This window comes from Lytechinus pictus, chromosome 18 (assembly GCF_037042905.1).
Source record: "Lytechinus pictus isolate F3 Inbred chromosome 18, Lp3.0, whole genome shotgun sequence".
NCBI classification, from domain to species: domain Eukaryota; kingdom Metazoa; phylum Echinodermata; class Echinoidea; order Temnopleuroida; family Toxopneustidae; genus Lytechinus; species Lytechinus pictus.
The window spans coordinates 5901277-5921098 of NC_087262.1; the positions used below are offsets into that span (position 1 = coordinate 5901277).

Here is a 19822-nt window from a genome sequence, read left to right on the forward strand (position 1 = left end):
AACCACATCATTAGAAAAATATTATTCATCGGAGCTTGAGAAAGAATTGACTGTCTTATGCCTGTGAAATAGGTCTGTAGCACAAGACTATGTAGCCCTCGTCATCTCAAGATCAACGCAGTGGCACAATAATGTACACGTATCTATTGGATTATCGTTTACTACGTACACGACTTCATTCAGTTTACAGACGTTCGGTAGTTCGGTAGCGAGTATCTTTAGCAGGCGGACACATATACAACCCCGATATATCCTGGTGTTTTTGTTTTTGATACAGGACCTGGAAAGAAATAATTTTACAATCAGACTGAGCTTGATCCAAGAAATAGGCAGGAACAGGCAGGGGTAAGCACATTTAGCTGTGAGCATGGTGAGAGAATATAGCCATATAGCTATAGCTGTAGCCTACAGTGTAGGCCTAATTTTGTTTCCCCTGGAGCTAAATAACTTCGTTAGACATTTGTACATCTCAAATTCTCAGTATGAGGAAAAGTTAGATAAAGAAATGAAAAATAGCGACTGAGAAAACCACAAAAAACGACACACGTGAACATCAAATAGCTAAAAAGCAGCTTATATAGTCCCACCACAAATCCAGTTCTCTCTGTGTTGCAAATAGCATGTAATTCGATAATTTCTTATGCGTGTATGCGTGGGCATATAATTGCCATGGCGATATGCGACATTAATTCAATTGTAATAGTTACTTGTTGATTGTTGATATATTGGCAGCTGTTTTTATTTGTCGTACTTAGTTTCATTAATTCTCTTTGAAAACTGGATAGTCGAGCTCTTATATATATTCACCAGTATAAAAAACACGACTTGAGAACGAACGACAGGTCTGCGGTATACACATGGGCAGTGTTGCACCTCTCCGCGTTGATCGCTCGATAGTGAGATTTAATTAGGTCGTTTGTATCTAGTTCATCACTGTCAACATAATTAAGACCTACTCACATAGTCCTATATAATTAGTTTGGTTAATAAACAACCTCCAAAACCGGAACTTTCATATCCCCATTCAATATAAGCAACAATTAATAACCCAAAATTTGTTGTAGTTGTATTTAGAAATAAATGCTCACGTACATGTACCCACTTGCTATTATTTTTGTATTGATTTCTTGTTGCGGCGTTTTATTGTGAACGATTCCATGGACCTACTACAAATGATCAAAACATATAAGGGAGGTGGATAGACTACTACCCACTTTCTAAAATCCTGAACCAATAGGCAATGAGTCCTTTACTCATGGGCGGAAATCTGTCCCCAATGGTAGGGGGGACCAGGGGCTGGAAACTTGGACAAGCAAATTAATAAAAAAATAAAAATAAAGTTTTCACCCAAAATGTAAGGTCATTATCCCAAAATACATGTATTATTTCGATTGGAAATGATGTATTTTTCTCCATCATGAAATACCAAATATAGTAGGAGGGACATTTGATATTGTGTCCCCCAACTATTTTGGTAGGGAGACGCGTCCCCCCTGGGATTTCCGCCCATGCCTTTACATGTCGTAGATTGTTTAAATGGGATAATAGGGCAAGCATGCAGACGCAGAACCTGAAGGGGTTCGAATTGTCTGCAAAATTTGTCGAGCCCCCAAAAAAGTCATCTCACCTATTTTCCGGGATGCGCTGGTACCTTCCGCCCCCAGCCCCCGGATTTGTGTCTGGCAAGCATGGCAAGTGAAGGTATAGCGTTGTATATATAGGCCTAACACACATCTTTGAATGTCGATCTCTATGGTTAGGCTACTAGAAAATATAGTCACGAACGTACAGGCTTATTATAGGAAAATAGTAGATTAGTTGCCATTCAGCATTAATTATTGTTTCATTTCTGTTATTAATGTGCTTTGTGAAGAAACAAAGAAATGTGGGAAAATATTCTTCCTTAAAATCTTATCAAGAGAGAGGGGTATATGGGGCTGTTCCTACATAGAAAAATAGAAGAAAAACTAAGATAAAAATTTAGTGTAGTAGGTTTCACGGTACACCATGTATATCTTTCTTGGGCAAGTGTTGCCCAAGAAAGAACCATGGTGTACCGTGAAACCTACTACACTATTCTTCTTCGCCATGGAAACCTTCAGAAGTTACAAAATATGAGAAGCAATTAATAATAAAAAGACAAAATGAGGGAAAATGGGATCTGAGGAAGAGGGGCTGGATCCGCCCCGCCCTGCCTAATGTTTATTGAATAAATGTTATATATTGACTGGGGGAATGGTTGATCTCTTCGTCAAAGCATGCATAAATATTGACTTAATTGGCTCTTTCAATGTTTAAATGGTTGGAGTTGAACAAAGGAGTCGGCCTATACAATATAGGTGTTGACAGAAGATAAAAGGTTATTTTCAGTTTTATTTATAAATGTATGTACATGGTACCTGTAGCCAAGTTGACAATACTCCGTATACACGGCATTGAGAGCTTTATATGAAAAATCGAGAAAATATAGAATAGAAATATGTAGAAAATCCAGTGACGAAACGGGGAAAAAAATAAAAGTTCCAGGCCAGAAAATAGAAGGAATAAGTTCTGAGATCGGAACCTCATTCCTTGAATCCATGTCTGCGGACTTCCTCAAGAATTTTTTCAATATTTTTAAATTTCTTGCCATTTCCTGTGGAGTAATAGCTCCATGGATAAAGCTTAATCTCTCAGTCTCAAATGCCTTTTGACATTACAATTTCTTTTCGATAATGTCAATCACGGATATAACACTCTCTAAAAACAGTTTACCCAACATTGGGTAAAATGGGAACATAATGCATGCTTGCTGGGTAAACTGATACCAAATACTTTGTAAATATTACGCAATGTTGCGTTGCATTTACCCTTTGAACTTGCATTTTGCCCAATGTGGGGGGGGGGGGGGGGTTACACAGCAAACATGCTTGTTCCCTTTCTACCCAACATTGGGTAAATTTTTACTCAATCTTAGAGTACATTCATATACCAGTAAGCCGTCAGAGTGTATACAGTGGTGCTACAAAGTTAGTGAACCCCCACCCAAAATGAACATATTAAAAAAAAAAAACGTTCAAGTTCTGTCATGTTATAGATATTTAATTGTTACATTCTATTAAGTTTGTATCTCTGGGCTCACCCGACATTGCAGTAGCGTTCTTGTCTACATTTCAAAACTCATCATGAATGGGTGCATTTTCTGGTCGTATAGGGTTCACTAACTTTCTGGCACCACTGTATTCTTGTGACGTCACTTTTCGGCCCTACGATACAGCATGGGTTTACTTCAAATTCGTCTAATGCCAATTCGTCCAATTGCCAACTCGCCTACTACTATCATTCGGTCTACCGGCATCAGTTCGTCCACCATCCACTTGGTCTAATGGCCAATTCGTCCACTCACCATTTCGTCTAATAACCAGTTGGTGCAATAGCCATTTAGTCCATATACCATTTGGTCTAATTGGACTAAGTGTTGATTGTGCAAATGAATGAAGACTAAATGGTGATTAGACGAAGTGATGATTGGACCAAATGGTTATTGGACCTAATGGTTGTTAGACGAAATGTTGATGGATAGAATGTCATGAGACTAAAAATTAATGAAAGTAGACCATGTGATGAGTGGACGAGTTGGTAGTTGACGAATTGGCAATTTACCACCCATGTGTGGCTCACCTAGCTATAATCCTTTAATCTCATTCAGTGAAATCATGTAGTAAGCATAACGTTCAACGGAAAATATTGTATATGTACTTGTATACTTTCTGTCAGGCCATACTTTCTGTTCAAAAAGCGGCAATAATCCCGTCTAATCTTCCCTAATCCCCCTCTGTTTACATTGCCTGGTTTACATACATGTCAAATAATGTTTGTTATATGTGTTGTTATTGAATTTGAATTACATGTAATTGTATATACAGGAATGTGCAATACTTTCTCCATGGTTTTGTTGTGAGGGCTCGCATGCCTCTGGGCAATAGTACTGAAATTTACTTTTGCGAGCCCTGGCCCATGGGGAAAAAACACATTTTCTTACACTCTTCATCTTTTCTTTCATTTCTACCTATCTATATTGAATTATTCAATTTCAAATTGTATTTTTGTCTTTACATTGTACCATTTTTGTATGTTTTTATGGCCAAATAGATGCTAAAAATAATTATAAAAATGATAAGGTTTTAACGCGCTATAACTTCACTTTATTGTGTACTGGGTTTTGCAAATGTTTATATTTTGTACTTCTAGGGTTAAATCTTCAGCACCATGCCATTAATCACATTATCATCAACACAAATGTCAGCATCATCATAATAATGACCATCCTCATCATCATTATTATCATCTCAATCATTATTACCATAATCTTCCTCCTCCTCATCATCATCATCGCCACCACCACTACCAGTTAAAACATCATTCATCATCAACATCATCAGGAGCACATGCAACATCGTCATCCTCCTCCTCCTCAATCATCACCAGAAACAACATTGTCGCCTATTCATTAATATCGTCGTCGTCATTGTAACCATCGATGCTATGCCAGTCAATTCATCAATGGATCAAGCAATCGATCAGCCGACTGATAAATTAATCCAGAAGCAATCAACGTTATCTTATAAAAAAATCTTTCTGGATTTAAACTCATCGATATTCCATTTTGCCATAACTGAGATAAAAAGATACAGTCCGATCTTTATATGATTATGGTTGTAGTGCGAGCTACATAGGCATATTTTGTAAAAATCGAATAGATTAGATCATTAGAAGCCATAACCATTGAAGAGTATCGTATTTATCCGAATGTGGTTTAGCTGGAGGGTCGTATTACAAATAAAACTGATACTCGCGGCAAAGAACAACCATGTCCTTCTTTAGACAAGACCTACAACAAAAACTGAAAACGTGTAAAGAGAAATAGAAGTAGGATTAACGTTTCCTGCAATATTATCATTGATCTATACATGCACTATTAATACATGTAGAAGGTTGTACGTGAATGAGCAAGCTTCATTGGAGATATAATTATGTTTTACTTTTAAATACAAATGTTATCTGAGGTAACTTTATTTATATGTTATATATATATATATATATATATATATATATATATTATCTTATGTCTCGTAGTATTTTCGACCTTATGATATGTTTATCATATTATCTACAATTGTGAAACGGAAATCAATAAATCAAATCAAATCAAATCAAATGTTATGTTTCAGACATGTAAAGAAAGATTTAATTTTCAAAGAAATATTGATAAAGATCCATCACATACAGATAAAAAATGAATGTCTATATTATCTATATAGGACTAAATAACACCACATGTATCATTTATTATTTATTTTCGAAGTCTCCATCCCAAACAGGGGGGGGGGGGGAGTTAAGCAGTGTTTCCACATTTTATTCAATTTATCATTTATCAAATTTACACACTTTACAAATATGATTTGTTTTGAAAATTGTAACTACAATAGTACAAATCTTTTTTTTGGTGGGGGGCTGCACATAAACAACGTTTCAAAACTGAATTTGCATGCCTATATTATCAAGGAAGATTGCAATGTTTCTGATGATACTGCTTTCATTTCAGGAATAATCTATACCCCCCCCCAAAAAAAAAAAACTAAATCAAAATAGGAGGGGGGGGGGGAATGGGGGTTGCCGAATATGAGAAAATGAAAGAGCATTGAAAATACAAGTTATTCTACAAAAATACGCTACCCTTGCGAATGAGAACAGATTCTTTGGTAACAGGTTGATTTGTTTTTCTTTATTCAGTTGTCTTGGGAAGTCCCTTTTGATGATCATGATGATGCAAGATTCAATAACGTGTCAATGTGTCACTACAAAATGAAACTGTGCTACCTCAAATAAACACATTTATTTAGATTGTTTGTCTTTTGATATCAAAGCTTGGCACTGTTTTCCTTTAATGAAGCATACATTATAATCATTCACGACTTTATTTTCAATTGTGATATTTTGATTTACGAATCTTCCCATCGAATGTCAAGGTCAACTTGAAAACGGGGTAAACATAGTGGCACTAATTCCTTGTATTGAAATTCATCAACATAGTCAATGTTTGCTGAATCGGGTCACTATATACTATATGACTCCAGTCACAGAGTCTGCTATTCAGTGCGCAGACAATGACTGAATATAATTCTACTCACAAGAGGATGGGATTCAGCAACTGAATTCATACCCAGTAGTTACTATTTAGTATTCAGTAATTGGCAAGTATTGTTTCCTTTTTTTTAATGTTGTTTTTATTTTTTCCTTGTTTTTATATAGTTTTTCATATATTTATGTTTTATCGATTTTTCAATAATACGAGTTGCGTTTCTTATGACATGACGTGCCATTTTGGCACTTTTGTCAAAATATATACTCTCGACTACATCATTCACGGTCAATTCGTGTAAGTAATATTTACACTCCATGAGGTCTTTTTCATATGTTCCTCAAAAAGAAATTGAATTTCTATAAAATTTTCAATTTTGAACTTTTATTTAGTTATTAATTAATTAATTTATTTGTTTATTTATATATCTATTTATATATTTATTTATATATTTATTTATATATTTATTTATTTATATATATTTATTTATTTATTTATTTATTTATATATATATTTATATATTTATTTATTTATCTATCTATCTATCTATCTATCTATCTATCTATCTATCTATCTATCTATCTATCTATTCATTCATTCATTCATTCATTCATTCATTTATTCATTTATTTATTGATTTTTTTTTGGAGGGGGTGGTATCTTCATAAAGCTGCACCACAAAGACAACATTTGCAATTACAGCGAGTCTCTATATCCCGACCACTGGGGTAAATCCTTGCGCCACACCAATTGTTCAGGGGCCCTGATCTATTGTTCCACCCCCCCCCCCGCTTGAATAGCATGACGTCACGGATTAAAGCGGTCCCGATTGATCTATAGCAGGTATAGTAACGAGATCAAAGATTTCTTTGAAAAAAACATAATGATCACATGCCGATATTATCATGTTTGTCCTGCCAAGTTGATAGCATAATTAATGACCCTGTAATTGGTGCTGCGTACTTTGGATTTGTCAACAATCATTTAGACTCAGTCGCATAAATCTAATAACCTTTATGAAATTAATACATCGTATATAATGTGTGAAATTCAAAATCCCTTCCACATGGTGTAAATAGGGAATAGGCCCAAAAGAGGCCCAGTGGTTATCACCCGAATGGTAGAGCGGTGACTTAGTGCTTTTGCTAAAAGCAGGTTCCGGGATCGAAGTTTGGTAGGCCAGTAATTGTTGACTGTCTAATGGATTTGTAATCTATTTTACCCTGGTCTCTATAATACACGTATTTTTAAAGGAAAAAAATGATTGTGTCCTCTAATCCCATTTTGAAATGACTTTGATTTATCAATAGAATTTGTGCACTCAGTTGATAACTGCACACACAACACCCAGTCTGATCTTCAAAGCCTTTTCACTCTAAAAAAAACTTACATGTAGTTGAACTGGAGGTACAAACCATGTAGCTATTGTGTTAATAGCGCCATGGTGCATACCATGCAAGCTAACATTACAGGTGAGAATCTTTCTGGTGTTGCGGTGTATTTATAGGTGCAACATTGCACCTTGCATACCAGAATGGGGCAAAGAATTGAGCTCTAAATGGGTGTTATTAGTGGCATCACTATACGTGTTTACATAGTGACTCGGCTCGGGGGTTCGACACGCGAGCCTTGCTCAACACGGCAATTTTATGCTGTGTAAACGCGATCAGTGTGATCCGCGAGAACACGGCTTTTTTGATCCGCCAAATCGTAGGTTTCAACCCGCGAGCGGAGTCAGACTCGCCTATTTTTCGTGTGTAAACAGAAAACCGTGTCGAACCCGCATGACATAGGTCAAACACGGCATATTATTTGTGACGTCTATTCTACTTCCGTTCGTGATCTGCGGGCCGTGTCGAACTCGCCTATTTTGTTTCAGTATAAACGCGATCATAGTTGCCCTCTTCGCAGCGTTCGACCCTGTCACACTCCTTGAGGATTCAACACTCAAGTCGTGTGTAAACAGGGTAAATAAGTGCCATGTTCCTTAGAGTAACATCCTTCCTTCCTATGATCACTTATAAATATAGATCGTACTGACCACCCTTCTTTTAGACTTCCGGTGCCATTTCCGGGATGCTTTATTACTTGTACCATGGACCTACTAGTAGGTCCATGCTTGTACCGGACGTACTGAAAAATTGCATACAGGCCCACCATAGTTTATAGAACTATACCCCATTGACTGGCTCATTGAAGTTTAACTTTCGATTGAATGATTAACATATAAAGATTATTCTTTCCAACAAATTTGTAATCCGTCCCACCCCACAGAATAAGCAATGCTTCATCACCACATATCCATAATGGTAATTGAATGATACATATAAAGCTTAGTACATCCTCTTTAATTTTACGAAACTTCTGCTCTGGATATGGGGAATGTAAAACAATGAAAGAAAGAGAGAATATATGCGAAGAAGTATCATTTATTTATTTATTCATTCATTCATTTTTGATGGAAAATGTAAGTCAGGGAAGGGAGGTGTGACCCGCTATAACTAACATTTTTCGTCCTTTTATTCCTTTTTTACTCTTCGTATTTTCTCTCAGGCAGGGGCAGAAGGGGGGGGGGCTTGATACTTTTTGTAGGACATCATTTTAGGACACCATTGAGCTGTGGAGAGGGTTTCATCAACATGTCAGATCTGACATCTTTCTTAGATTTTGATTGGCTGAGAGGCACTGTTACTATTGTAACTTTCGACAAGTCCTTCATGCAACGCTCCCCAGCTCTCCCGATCTCAATCACATCGTCGGTATCCTCTCGCTGTTCTGTGTACGTCTAGATCTGATGTCGGACACCGTTTGTAACCCGGATGCTTTTATACTGAAAACATAAATCCACGGAACTGTCATAATAGTTAAAACGAAAGCACTTTGCGAATTGCTGGTAGGGTAGTACTCACGCGCGTGCAGGTAGACCTGTCATTCTATGAAGTTTGATTCGTTTTGCACTCCGTTAGTCATCACCATTTCAGAAAATTCCACGTCATGGGTTTCCCAGAATGCCGCCACGAGCCGAAATTTTCGCGACTGCAGAACAGAATAGATCTTGGATCAGGTGGACTTTCGGAACTGCAGGCGAATCTGTCGGACGTGGAATATCCTGACTCAAAGAGAATAAAGATAAATCTAGGGCTACAAACAAGAAAAGTAAATAATAAATGACAAACAAAGATGGAGGCCTATACTGTGTACATCGGGCTGTCATCTGAAATTAGAGCAAACATAATTATAGATAGGGTCTATGCCATCTAACAGTGACGCACTTATCTTATCTCCGGCTGGTGGTTGTAATTCTGCATTTTCATTTTATAAATCTGACTTCCTTTTCATTCTCAGATTGGATCAAAGCGATGATGAGCAGATGATCGCCAGACTACACACAGCTAGTGGATAGCATCGAAATTATGACGCCATCGACCTCGTGACATCACTGAGCCTCTGATCTTCTTATTCTATGGCAGTGGGCGGCACTGGTAAGCCATTCTTAATTTATGTTTTTAATCGTCACAATTTTATGATGTGATGGAAAACAATAAGACAACTGGTGGTGGTGGTGGTGGGGGGGGGGGGGGTGTTCCATTCCTAAAGCGTGGGAGGAGTGTTTTAGTGGACTTTCATTGTCTTGTTACCATCTTGCAAGTTTCCGTCATAAATCATACGCTTCCCAATGATATCATACATGCGGTTGGAGACGGATAAGCGGATAACCTTTCGAGATTGGTTGTAAAGCAACCAATAGGACTTACAGCTACCCGCTTCGAAATGTCTCTTTTCCCCCATCTTTAGCACTGACGTCCCCACCCCCACCCCTTCCTCCTGACACTGACGTACGTGTTGATTTTGCGAGGGCTGCAGCAACCCTCAAAGGAATTGATTTTCTTCATTTTCTAAAAATATTTATTGTAATTTATGATGCTATTAGCGGTTTGACAATGCATATACAAGTACTCTGTTTTCGAATCATATGTACGCCGAACGAAAGCTCTTGATCGTCTTTTGGAGAAAGCGGTGTGTCCGGTTCACGTACAGTATGTTAGAGATGTGAGCAGAATAAAAATATCAATAGACACGTTTGTAATATCATCTGCTGAAGGTTCAGTCTACTACCCGGCTTTTTGAGAAATAGAATGCTAGTGAAGTCACACCCATAAACACAGAGGTGGATCCAGGATTTCCAAAGGAGGGGGGGGGGGGCACATTTTCCGATTGAAAATTTGACATGAAAAAAAAAGAGGTTTTCATCTAAAATTTAAGGTCATTTCGTCCGCAAAAGAAATAGACAAGCAAAAAAAAAAAAGTCCTCGCTTTCAAAGGGGAGGGGGGCACACTTGGGTAAGAATGGCATATTTACTTTAACAAAATTGATTATGGCTCTCAAGGGGGGGGGGGGGGGGGGCATGAGCCGTATGTGCCCCCCTGGATCCGCCATGCAGTGCATTAAAATTCAAACCATTAGCTTTGCTCTCTGATATCTTGCCGCGAAATGCTGATCACAATTAAAATATTATGAAGTTACTAGCGCACAATGCTTGGGTTCTTGCATGGGCTTTCTTAAATTATCTAGGAACAGAATTTCCAATCGATTGACTATTCATATTTGCTACAATATGATTCAAAGAGTTATAAATATTATTGGAGAAACATTTTTGAAGAATACAGCTGCTTTTCATATGAAATTTTATTTGAATGTGCTATAGTATGATAAAATCAGAGTAAATTTGATTGAAAATATGATTTCATACAACTATGAGGATAACGGTTAACCGAAACATTTCTTTCGAATAAGACAGCTGCTATTTATTAACAAAAATGAAAAACATTTAATACTTATAAATCTGAGTGTAATAATAAAATAAAAAATTCTTATCACATCAGAAGTTTTAGACAAGCAATTCTATGGCGAGTTCTTTCCATATTTTGCGTCATTTATCAACATTCGTATAACATGAGAACCTGCTCGTAAAATTTGCAATGTCATTCCAAAACTACCGTCGAATTTCTCTAAATGCGCATTTTCATTGATTTAAATGAAGTTAAAATCTTTAAACGTACCTTTATTATACCTGTTTATTGTTCTGGGAAAACAGGTGAGGTTACGATGGGAGTGGATCAGGAGCAGTTACCGTTGGTCAACGTCCTCTTGGACCTATCCTCTGAGCTAGGTCACCGCTGGAAGGACATCGGGCGTAGGCTTGGCTTGCTGGAAGCAGAGCTGGAAAATATAGAATCAGACTATTTAAAGCAGAAGGAGAGAGGGTACCAGATGCTGCTTCAATGGCGACAGATGACACGGAACAAAGATCTAGTGAGGACATTGATACAGGCGCTCAAGAGCGGGCAACGCTTGGACTTGGCAGAAAAATATGGTCCTCGGTTTGAAGGTAAGATGTAGTTTGAGCTATTCAAATTGATTGTTTTTAAGGAATAGTGGCGAAATGTAATCCTGAACTCATTTCAGCATAAACTGTTGTGGCAAGTACATGTTGTTTGAAAAGCAGAATAGGCATGTATTGAATTCTATAAGAGATATCAGTAGGCCTATGAGCTATCGTAATTACCAATGTAATTGAATTAATGTCCAGAAAATAAAACGAAATAAATATAATCAAAGAAATGAATATAATAAATGGAAACAAATTTACAACCCTCCATAAAACTAAACAAGCAACGTGTCATTGCATAATGATGCGAGAAAGTTGGCTACAATAAAGCAAAATGCCATTGGGGACGCAAAAAACACGAAAACAACATAACCTTTAAAATAGTGATATTACATCTAATCGTATACTTAAAAAAATGATTATAAAGAAGAGATTAGATAATTTTGTATTTCATATAAAACGTAGTATTTGCAATAATGTGTTCTGCTTGTCGCATTTCTATCACTCATAATTAATTTGATAATGAAATAAGCTAGAATAGTCAATCATCATATGTGTATTCTCTTCTTTTAACTTAACAAACAGAACTATTCCCTACTCAAATTGAGGAAGACGTCGCTCCACGAAATGTCCTAGATGCCAAAGAAAAGCAAATGGTGGACATCCTCAGATATCACTACAAGAAACGAAACCGAGTCCCCATGGTGCCCTGGGCTGGCAAGAATGGAAAGATCGTAACGGTAGATCTGGGTAGGGTCTACACCAACCTAGAGCTACTTGTCGACATCGACAGTCCGGACCTTCCCATTCACTTCCGCCTCGGTTTGAAAGACTTGTTCAATGATGTGAAAGCATTGGATGGAAATGAGAATGAAATTGATGGGTGTGAAGAGACACTGGCAACGTCGTCTACTCGAGTTGTAGCGAGAGGAAGGACAGGCAGTGGAAAGACCACTTTCCTGTTGAAGTTGTCGAGCGACTGGGCGGAAGGTAGGACAAGTCCTGTGAAAGACGCGGATGCGGTTTTCCTTCTGCAGCTGAAGAGGTTGGACCACACAAGCAACTTTGGAGATGCCGTTGTCGACCAGCTCTTGCCTCGGGCAGATTTCTCGCCAGAGTTCATTGAAGAGTTTGCTGAAAAGAATCAGAAACGAGTAGCTGTTCTGCTAGACGGCTACGACGAGTTCAAAGGCAAAGGGTTGGATCAAGAGAATTGTGGAAACGTCGTGAAAATGTTGAGGAAAGAATACTTACCTTTCGTCAAGATTTTGATCACAACTCGCCCTGGGAGAGTTGGAGATTTCATGACACTGGGTGACTACATCACGGACGAATACCGACATTTGCAGATCACAGGGTTTTCATCACAAGACATTGATGCATACGTCAAGAAGATTTTCAAACGACGGCCAGAACTTGGAGATAAACTCCTTTCCTACCTTGAAGAGAACCATCTAAAAACAGAACTTGCTTCCCTGCCTTTGATGTGTTGCGCTTTCTGTCAATTGACAAAATTGACCGATGGAAAGGACTTCAAAGATATGAATACAATCAGCTCACTCTTCAACAAGCTCATTAAGTGTCTCTTGAAGTATCACCCAAGATCCAAGGAACAAAGGTCAAGACTTCGAAGTTGGGATTCTACTGAAAAAGACTCAACAGAGGAGAACGATGTAAAAAACAGCGACTTAACCAGCGATACTGCAGATGAAACCGATGGAGTTTTTCAGCCAAGTATTGATGAAGACGACCTGATTCTAGAGCTTGGAAATGTTGCGTTACTGGGCTTTATCAGATCAGCTGAAGAAGAACTGATCTTCAGAATGAAAGACTTTGAAGTTTGTAAGTCTGGTGCAAAGGAAGTTGTCGCCATGGGTTGCAAGGTTGGTATCTTGGTTCGAGATGAAGAAGCGGAGTACAGACCCATAATTTATGAAGATTTTGAGATTAATAACGAAGGTGGGGTAGTTGACTCGTGCAACATTACGTTTGTCCTCAAAATAATTCAAGAGAAACTTGCTGGAACATACCTTGCTCACCTATCTACCGGAAATGAGGAGGAGAAGGACTCCTTCAAGAAGTGTGTTGCGGATATCAAAACTCTCCAACGTGCCACAGATCTTGGAAATGTCCTCATGTTTGCATGCGGTGCAAATGTGGAAGCAGCTCGAATCATCATTAACCATGTTGTGAGTCTAATGAAATCGGAAGAGGAAAACATCAAGCTCTTTCTGACAGGGAAGTTGCACTATACAGAATGCAACCGTATCCAGAAGCTCATTGAGTTCTGTCTACAACTTAACTTTGAAAGCCAGAGCAAGGGTAAGCTAAACGATGTACTGATGCCTCTCATGTATGGCTGTAGTCGTCTCCGACTTGTTGGGATCTCTAGCTACGTCACCAAGTCTCTGGGGTATCTTCTCCAGTACAGCAAGGGGTTTTCTATCAAATCGCTTGAGCTGATTCGTCTGCACTTGAATTCCAGTTCAGAATTCCGGGAATTTCTCAACACATTTCCAGGCTTGGAACAGGATGTGTCACAGACAATGACGAAGAAGAGGCGAAAGAGGAAAAAGCAGAATGAAGAACCACTAACAGAAGAAAAGAGAAGAGAAAAGATAAGAGAAGGGGTAACTAAGGGAAGACAAATACCAAAGTACTTGTTACAGCGTCCTGATGATACGTTCCTTGCGGTGCTGCCCTTATGGGAACAGGTCAACCAAATGCAGATGAGCGAATGGAATTTCGGACCCGTCATTGATGGCTTGGAGCACTGTCCTGTTGAAGAGCTCATTCTCAATGGCGTCAAGGCCGAACCAGAAGACTGGGAAAAACTGTTCAGGATATTTGGAAGTCCATCATTTACATCCCTAAAGAAACTGACTCTCGGTATGAATGGCATAGAAGACGAGTGTCTTGCCAAGATTGTACCAGGGCTTTCCTGTCAATCTCACCTGACTCATCTGAAGCTATCTGGTAATGAAGTTGGACCTGATTTTCTAGACGCCCTGGAAGAATGTCCTATGATGAACAATCTCGAGGTGCTTGTTCTAGAGAAGACTGATATGGATTCGGAAAGCATTGAACAACTTGGAGACCTTCTCAAACACTTCCCTTCACTGTCCTCACTCGATATTCGGCGCAACGAATGTTCTGATGACACTTCCATAATCAGCATTCTGGATGGATTACAGCACTGTCCAAAACTAGAAAGACTTTTCATTTCTCTCCACAAGGTTTCTGAAAAGGCCCTCGAGAATCTGCAGATGAAGGAAGGTACCCTTGCCAACTTGAAGGAACTCCACCTCGTCCATACACCGGTCCCAGAGAAGGTCATTGAATGTGCTGCAGGAATTCTTCCAGTCATGCCCAATCTAGAAGACTTACGGATATCAGGTACACCTCCAGATAAGACAAAGGAACACAAAGAGGAACGAGGAAGGATTTCACATGAAGTTTCCGATCTCTTCTCAAAGGCTATCCTCGTGCCACCTTCCTTAAGATTTCTAAGCATCCTCTACACCACCTTTGAACCAGACGATTTTGTCAATCTGCTAGAGAAGAGTTCAGAAGCAACTAAAGCAGGACTAAAAACGTTAAGGTGAGTACGTACAGAATATTGCAAAAAAAAAGTGGAAATATTGTGAAACCTAACCATTATATATTTGTAATGTCTATACTGAAATTAACTGCGCCATTGTATGATTAGCTTTTATGACGATTCCGACTAAAACCTTGAGGACCATGGGCAAAGCCTAAAATGGGTTACGTAATTCTGGAGTGAACTGATTAAGCATACTCAGTCTTAAACTTATTTTTGACTGAAAGTGGTAAGAGCATCACATTAACTTTTTATTGCTGTTCGTCATACACCGAACTATGTTTGATATTTCTGTTTCTTCGCCCCTCCCTTTATTAATCACCTTCCAGGTTTTCCAAGGCATGCATTCCTGAAGAGGAAGAAGTCCGTCGACATATAAGGAACGCCGAGAAGACGTTTCTTCGTATCTGGGTCTGAAATGTCTCTCACAGAGTTTACCACGATTTGCGCTAACTCACCAATCTGGTTGCTGATTCTTCGGACCCTGCTTCGTTGGGCATACCACTTTTTGAATTTCCTTCTCACTTTCACGGCAAACAATGGTGCATGCACTGCTCGTAGAAGAATTTACTTTAAAGGCAGTGGCCCGTATTCTGAAGTCGGGTTTAACTTAAACTCAGGTTAAAAGTTGTGGTTTAAGTATGGGAAGCCAAAAGTAATTTTTTTTTTATTAAGTTGTATGTTTCTTATGTTTACTGTGCTCTTCCCTGATTCATCGATGGTGAAGACAATCATCTATTTATACTTCCTAGACAATTATCAATGATTCGAGAGCCGAATGAGCTGAAGTATGATATCTCTACTATTAGTGATTATGTAACAATTGGCTGTCCATACTTAAACCACAACTTTAAACATGAGTTTAAGTTAAACCCGACTTCAGAATACGGGCCTATGACAGTAGTCTCTTCCTAAAGGATGACTGTTGCTGCAGTCCAATAATCTCTAAGATTGACCAGGGGATGTTTCACGAAGAGTCGAGTGTGATTCAGAGTCGCATTTAAATTTGTGGTTGCGTGCGGTGCAAAACGCATCACCGCCGTGCTAAAGCCATCACCGCCGTGCTAAAGCCGGGGTAATAGTATGGAGCGCTTATAAACATTTGTATTAAGCGCTGTATAAATGTTGCATATTATCATTATTATTATTATTATTATCATCATTATTATTATTATTAATGGTCAAATCTTTCCAAGAGGACGCATGCTACTGTGTACCTATCAATAAGATTGTGCGCTATATACTATCATTTAGGCATGACTAAGTGTAATATAAGACATGTCTACCAAACTCTTATGACGAGTACTCTGTTCTTCTGCTTAGGATGGCAGTTTTCCCCAGTTCTTGGTACATTTTCGTGGAAGTTTTCATCGACAATCAGACACTCACTGACAAAGTCAACAAGCTCCTTACTGGCTCTGAAACAGTGAGGCTAATGCCATAAAACGAGTCCTTTGACCAAAGCAGTGAAAAAGTAATCCTTCTACAATCTCTACAGAGGTCACTGAGTATCTGTACACAGATGAACCACCCCGTCGATCCTTATAGAAACAAGTTCGTGTTCAAGATCAAATTGCAATATTTTATTGTTTAATTGCTTAATAGCAATTCGTATAAGGAAAATCATCTAAATTTGAACACTGACCGAGAACCTGATGGTACTTGATTGATTTCCTCCAAAATATTCCTAGATGGGATTTAGCTGGGGGTGTCTTATGCAGGAACACAATGTCTGAGCAATTAAAAACGGGTCGAAAGCGAACTGGGAGGTTGTGCATTTTAAAGCATGAACACACGACTGGCATACACATTCGCTTTCGACCCGTTTCTAATGCAGCGCTTCTGGCGCGAAACTATGAAGACGCGATGACAGAGGTGGACAATGGCGCTATGCAAGTCTTTACCGTCATGAAAGCAATTATCATAAATGTGTTAATCGCGAGATTTCTTTTTTTTTTAAGTTAACCAAAATGTATCTTGCTTTAAGAGTTGAGATTTTAAAATATTTTGCTTTTATCATGAAGACTTGATTTGCATTTCATGTGCTTTTGTTTCCCTTTTTATACCTTCCCAAATCTGACTTATTTAAAATGATATATTAACTTCTATGCAAAACCGTGACACACTATCGCTCAATATGAATCGTTGGCTTCTTACGTTGTAAATAGTATTGTTCATATTTTTGTCACCACTGAAATATATATATATAGTTTACTGTATATAACATGAAATATTGCTTTCACTGGGTTAAATTTTGGATTCTATCTCATTGGCCATTTCATCATTTAATCAGTTAATCAATCAATTACAAATGAACGTTGTCTACACAGTCATTTTTTATTAGTTTACGATTGGTGCATAGAAGACATGGTCGTTTGTATGTGCATGCAAGTGTTTTAAACTCATAAAATGGAAATTTCAAGGGTGGCTGAACGGGCACGGTTTCATCGAAACTCGAGATTCATGCTTTCGCAATAACTGTTGGAAATCCCCGGTCTACCAGGGTTGCATTTGTTAAAATAGAAACCAATGTATTACATTAGCATGATTCTGCCGCAAGATGGCAGTATTAAAGTGCGATGTTTGTGATTGTTAATAAGCAGAGGGTATGTTTACATCCGCTTCTTAAACTAATTATCCAGTGGACACTGTATTAGCCGAAGCTTATTTGGCGTTAGGTTATCGTATATATTCATAAAATATATCTTATATACGCTAAGAACGATATATGCCATTTTTGAAATTATTTATTTGGCCTAACACACATTTACCAACGCAATTTTACCAACACAGATTTTACCTACATATTGGTAATAGTCCCGGTAATAGTATTTGGAACAATTCTTTTTGAGATATTAAGGGTGTATTTATATAATTTGCAGTATTACGCTACGTAAAGTACTAAGCTATTTTGGATTTTGCGGTATTCAAAATGAAAATATTTGGAACACAGACTAAGCAGTATTATGATGATCGTTTGTCAAAAAAAAACTTTTTGCAACAATATTCCTCCGAAAAAAATCTTATGGCTAATGATAACCTTGAAACCCTTAGTATAATTGGTGTGAAAACAATATTCTTGTATAATCTATTATTTTCATGTTGTTATGCAATGTAACTAGCATACGCTATATACATATACCTACCCAATAAATTACAACACATTCAATTGAATATAGTGTTCAAAATTCAAGATATTCCACATTTTAAGGGATTTTTTTTTTACACAATATGATTTGGAGAAAATGAAAATATTTCGTTCATGTTGTATATTTCAAAGTTATTCGTATCAGCTTTATCATGTTTATGAATCACAAACCAGGTGCCAAAAAAAACGCAGATTAATGTTAACATTGTGTGTGTGGGGTGGGTGTGTGTGTACAAAGTAAGTTACGGATACTCTCTGCTCAAATTCATTCCATTTTTAAGTTTGTATGATATTAAAATATCTCATTAACTATTACTATACCATATATGTGTGTATTTCGTTGCATACCGATTTTGTTGGTGGCGTAGTGAGAAATATCGATGTGGAAAAATATGGTGTTTGGGTAAAATATCTGAATCGTCGTGAGCGAGCAAAAAATATATACATGTATATACAGTGCGTCCCAGAAAAAAGGAAAACGGGATTCCCATGTCTTGTTTTCTTCAAAGGAAAATGATTTATGATATTCCATTTACGTCATCATACAATTCAATTATTTCGCTATATCGTGATACCTAATATGAGACGAACACTTCACGCGCTAATGAGCAAGACTATTTTGAAATTTTAATGTCAAAATCAGGTTGCGCAGAAAAGTTGAACAAGGTTGGTTCATGCTACGACGACGGTGCTTTATTCGACGATTGGCTCATTAGCATTTATTTTAAATTCTTTGTTAAGTTTCTCTCACTGATCCCTGAAATGAGATTGGATTCAGATAAACAAGTTAGTTTCTGCGCAAATCACTTCTGACATGCCTCAATATTTATTGCTTGTAATCTGCCATCCGCGAACGATTTGCTAAGATATTGGTGTCATATCAAAGATGACATTCCACTCTTACAATAAATATCAAATTTATAGTAAAACATATTCAATAATTGTGAAATCTATCTCTGAAACGGGTTTCCTTTTTATGGGACGCACTGTATATTGTGACGGAAGTTTACATAATATCCCGAAATTTCCTATTTTGCCATTTCCCGTTTATTTATCTTATTCCTTCTCTTTCTCATTATTTTCCTTCTTTTCTTTCGGTTTTTTTTTTCGCTGTCATGGAAGCACATCCTACGTACCCAAGTGAGTTTTGATTAGAAGGAAATGCCAGACAAAGGATATGGGACTTTGTTTTCCATAGTGTTTTTAATAAGCTGCTTATAAATTTCCTCATAATGATTCTGAAAATAATGAGAAAAAAAAATTATGTAGTCCCAAAATGTGACCTCCAGTTTTTTTCAAGAGATATGAACTACACTGTAAAAAATATTGGGTAAAATGTTAACCAGCACGAGGGTAATTGTGTGTCCAACCAATTTGCGGGAGTATTTTACCCAATGCGGAAGCGTATTGTCCAGTAAGGTTAAAAAATAGGCAGTAATTTCTTTAGAATAGGCAAAATTTTCTTCACACTGGATGAATAAAAATGCCCAAAAGAAATGCCCAATGTTGGTTGCACACATAATTACCCTCATGGAGCACTTTCACTCAATGTTTTTTTAGAG

At 37.7% G+C, this 19822-nt stretch overlaps 1 protein-coding gene across 2 annotated transcripts; it reads left to right on the top strand.

Annotated features, from left to right (window-relative positions):
- Nucleotides 1-160: 160 nt before the first annotated feature.
- On the top strand, nucleotides 161-15771 carry LOC129282110 (uncharacterized). 2 transcript variants are annotated; one of them, XM_064113007.1, is made up of 5 exons: nucleotides 161-345; nucleotides 9467-9603; nucleotides 11218-11511; nucleotides 12097-15112; nucleotides 15442-15771. In XM_064113007.1, exons 2-5 carry the CDS (start codon nucleotides 9585-9587, stop codon nucleotides 15527-15529), a joined length of 3417 nt encoding a protein of 1138 aa, XP_063969077.1. In that variant the 5' UTR covers nucleotides 161-345; nucleotides 9467-9584; the 3' UTR covers nucleotides 15530-15771. The 2 variants fall into 2 exon arrangements, with proteins under 2 accessions (XP_063969077.1, XP_063969078.1); XM_064113008.1 differs by having other exon boundaries at nucleotides 168-370.
- Nucleotides 15772-19822: the final 4051 nt, after the last annotated feature.